We start from the raw sequence: 3769 nt of genomic DNA, 5'->3' as shown, positions 1-3769 counted from the left end.
CTCTTTTCCTTAAAGTAAATGTTTCATATATCATATCTCTTCCCCTTTGTCTAGTTTGTGTCTCAGAAAAATCCAGGTTGTTGGCAAATATGCTGTTGAGTGTTCTTCTCATCTAACTTCACTTTCTCCATACGTACTCTCTTTTCCTGGATTCTCATGCCATGATGTTCATCTACTTTTTTTAATTTATAATGTCAATTAGTCTCTCTTGGACCATGCAATCTTTTTCCAAGCTTATTTACCTGATCTTCTTGTACCAGTGTCTGTCATCAGGCTGTCATGAAGTTACAGAGAAACATATTGAATGTGGATAATAAAGCCTGATCGGTCATCATCATCATCATGCCATTTGGGTTTGTCTCAGCTTGGAACAAGAGACGTAGAACCAAGTTTCAGGATCACACAGACCCTTGTAATATTCTTCTTCTTCTGAAACTGAACTCTGGGGATCAGTTTCACGGGAGGGAGGTTTATAACATTTAAATGTTCATTTCAGGGATATATAAGCCTGTGGAGTTCTGGCAGATTGAAGATCAAGCACCTCGGCCAACAAAGAGGAGGCATGGATCATCTGTGTTCACACTCAGAGAGATGGAAGAGGCAACATGTTCATTCAGTGATGATAATTTGCTTGGAAAAGGAGGATTTGGCAAAGTCTACAGGGGCACTTTGCGTTCAGGAGAGGTAATATATATCTTACCTGTTCAATTCACAATCACAAGTTTTTTGTCACAAAAGGAATTCTACATCACTAATCTAATCAAGTATAGCAGCAGAAAACCTCAGATCAGAATTTGATATGATAATGATGCATGCATAGTAATCATTGTTAAGTTTTGTGCATGGTCGTACTTAAGTTTAAACTTATATATCTCTCATCTCTTTATGCATGTTTTATGGATCTGTGAAGGTTGTAGCGATCAAGAAAATGGAGCTGCCAGCATTCAAAGAAGCAGAAGGAGAGAGAGAGTTCAGAGTGGAAGTGGACATATTGAGCAGACTGGACCATCCAAATCTTGTTTCCTTGATAGGCTATTGTGCTGATGGAAAGCACAGATTCCTGGTTTATGAGTATATGCATAATGGCAACCTCCAAGATCATTTAAATGGTTTGTATTTGTAATATAAAACTTTTAAACCTTAAACTTTTCTTAATTATCTATTTAGTCCTTTATTTTTGACTCAATATAACTCAATTCTTGTAATTTATTGAGTTATAGAAGAATTATAGGCACAACGCAATGAATGGCCATATAGCCTATAGCATGCAAGCTCCCCAATAAGTAAGAAATCACATGTTCAATCCTACTTTAAATCTTAAGCCATTAGTACATGCTTTTTTAATTCAAAAAGAATTATAGGAACTGGGTTGTACTAACTCCAAAAATAAGTAACTACAGGGACTAATGTTGTAAATCAAAGTTTAGTAATATTCGATAATTAAAAAATAGTTTAGGAACCAAGTTATGTTTTTCTATATATAAATAAAATTCTGAAAAAAAATCCTTTGAATGAGGCATGTACGTGTTAATGATTTATGAGTGATAATTATTCTTGTAGGCATCACAGAGAGAAAAATGGATTGGCCTCAACGGCTGAAGGTGGCACTGGGAGCTGCAAGAGGGCTTGCATATCTCCATTCAAGTGGAGCCGTTGGGATTCCTATTGTGCACAGAGATTTTAAATCCACCAATGTTCTCTTAAATGCTAACTTTGAAGCTAAGGTATAACAAACAAGTAAACTCATTCACTCTCAACAGCATCAAAGTTCCAAAGTTTTCATTGTTTTAATCAACTCTTTTATTTTTCTGCAGATTTCGGATTTTGGGCTGGCCAAGTTAATGCCTGAAGGGCAAGAGACTCATGTCACAGCTAGAGTACTTGGTACCTTTGGCTATTTTGATCCTGAGTATACATCGGTATGCATCCATTCTATTCATTTGACTTGTGTCAAAAGTGGACTTTAATTCCACTAGTCTAGCTTCGAGGGAGCTTTGCACTTCAGGATATATATTTTCCCAAGTATAGTATTGAAATCTAGGCAATTCGATTAGCTGAATTGAACTAGTGTCTTGACTAATTCAATAAAATATTTTGTTCATCATTAGTTTGACTACACTTTTATCTTTTAACTCTTGAATAAGTGTTTAATTAATTAGTTTGATGACGAGTCTGGTTTTCAGTATTTTAATGTCAAGTTTTTATATTGAAACTTAAATTGATTATTGAACTGATCGATATATGATTCAAATATTAATAGTCCAAATCATAGTTAAACCAAGGTTAATCTAGTTAGTCATTATCTTTTTCTAATTCAAAATGATATCATTTCAAGCTTTGCAAAAGGAGAAAAAAAATTATATAAAATTTAACCCATTGACCTATATAAAATTCTTAATCAGACCAGTTAGAGGACTAGTTCACCAATTCACAGATCTAACTTGCTAACCAATGATGAGTTTACCATGCATGTTACTAGATTACACAAAAGACATATCACTGTATTCTGAGTCTATATTTTAATCCAAAAGTTTAATGCATTAGATATATGGAGTTTCAACTTAGATATTTTTGCTTCAACCCAACTTTATCAGACAGGGAAACTTACTTTGCAAAGCGATGTTTATGCATTTGGTGTGGTTCTCCTTGAGCTCCTAACTGGACGCCGAGCTGTAGATCTTAACCTGGGTCCAAACGATCAAAACCTCGTATTGCAGGTACAGATTACAAATGAGTAAGCTATCATCATGCATCTCTGCTGTTTCTTTCATGATATATAAAAGCACACAAACAAACAAAATATGTAAATAGAGCTGATGAGATTATACATACGCACGTACGTACATGTATATAGGTGAGGGATATATTGAATGATCGGAAGAAGCTGAGGAAGGTGATAGATGCAGAGATGGCGAGAAACTCGTACACCATTGAGTCCATAGCCATGTTTGCAAATCTGGCTTCAAGATGTGTCCGTACTGACAGTAGTGAGAGGCCTTCCATGGTAGATTGTGTGAAGGAACTGCAACACATTATTTCTACAAATTCAAGAGGCTTGGGAATGGTCTTGCATACTTTCAGAATGATCTAAGTGCGTTAATTAGTGTTAGTTAATTTCTCCAGCCACACCCCTCCTCAAGTGTCTGAAACTTCTAAACCAATGAGGCTAAAATGGATGAGGATGCTGATGATTTTCTGGTATTGAAGTGATCCAAAGTTTCATTTCATTTATTGGATTTGATATAGGACATTCCTAAATTTTTGTGTTTGTGTTTGCCTGGATCACATACATGTGAAAGTGAAAGCCTTGGTTAATTTTTCTTTGTTCAATCCTCACGTACGGGCTTTGGATACTGGACTCGATCTCATAAAAATAAATTATGAATTAATAATTTTTAAGCATGTTTTTAATTTGCTAGAAATGGTTATTTTACAAAATATTATATCTTATGACATTAATTTGTTAATTAATAAGCTACTGATTTTATCAATTTTTATATTATCTATCATATACATCCCTTTGTGATGACATTTGGTATCAATGGTTATTTATAAAGTTAAGAATACTGGCCGAGCTCCTCAAGCTGTTTGTTTAAACCTGTTTTTTCTACCTTAATTTTTTTTAAAAGTTGAGGTATTTTAATAATAAAAGAGTCCTGAAAAAACAAGTTCAAGTTCAGGTTACCCATTTAAGTTTGTATTTATTTTAATGTTGAAAAATTTTGATATTTTATATCTTTGAATTAAATTTAAATTTTAAAATATGTGT

At 34.0% G+C, this 3769-nt stretch overlaps 1 protein-coding gene across 2 annotated transcripts; it reads left to right on the top strand.

Moving 5' to 3' along the window:
* LOC129323128 (probable serine/threonine-protein kinase PBL28) lies at positions 1-3351 on the top strand. 2 transcript variants are annotated; one of them, XM_054969700.1, is made up of 8 exons: positions 1-133; positions 261-412; positions 497-684; positions 911-1109; positions 1561-1724; positions 1815-1919; positions 2595-2734; positions 2855-2989. In XM_054969700.1, the coding sequence occupies exons 2-8, from the start codon at positions 343-345 to the stop codon at positions 2856-2858; spliced, it is 870 nt and encodes a 289-aa protein (XP_054825675.1). In that variant the 5' UTR covers positions 1-133; positions 261-342; the 3' UTR covers positions 2859-2989. The 2 variants fall into 2 exon arrangements, with proteins under 2 accessions (XP_054825675.1, XP_054825674.1); XM_054969699.1 differs by having other exon boundaries at positions 3-133; positions 2595-2717; positions 2855-3351.
* The last annotated feature ends 418 nt before the right edge of the window (positions 3352-3769 follow it).

Source organism: Prosopis cineraria, unplaced genomic scaffold, assembly GCF_029017545.1.
Source record: "Prosopis cineraria cultivar Desert tree isolate PC_DT_omini unplaced genomic scaffold, ASM2901754v1 PC10, whole genome shotgun sequence".
Classification (NCBI taxonomy): Eukaryota; Viridiplantae; Streptophyta; class Magnoliopsida; order Fabales; family Fabaceae; genus Prosopis; species Prosopis cineraria.
Note: the sequence above shows the minus strand (reverse complement) of the source record. Positions and strands in the feature narration are given on the sequence as shown.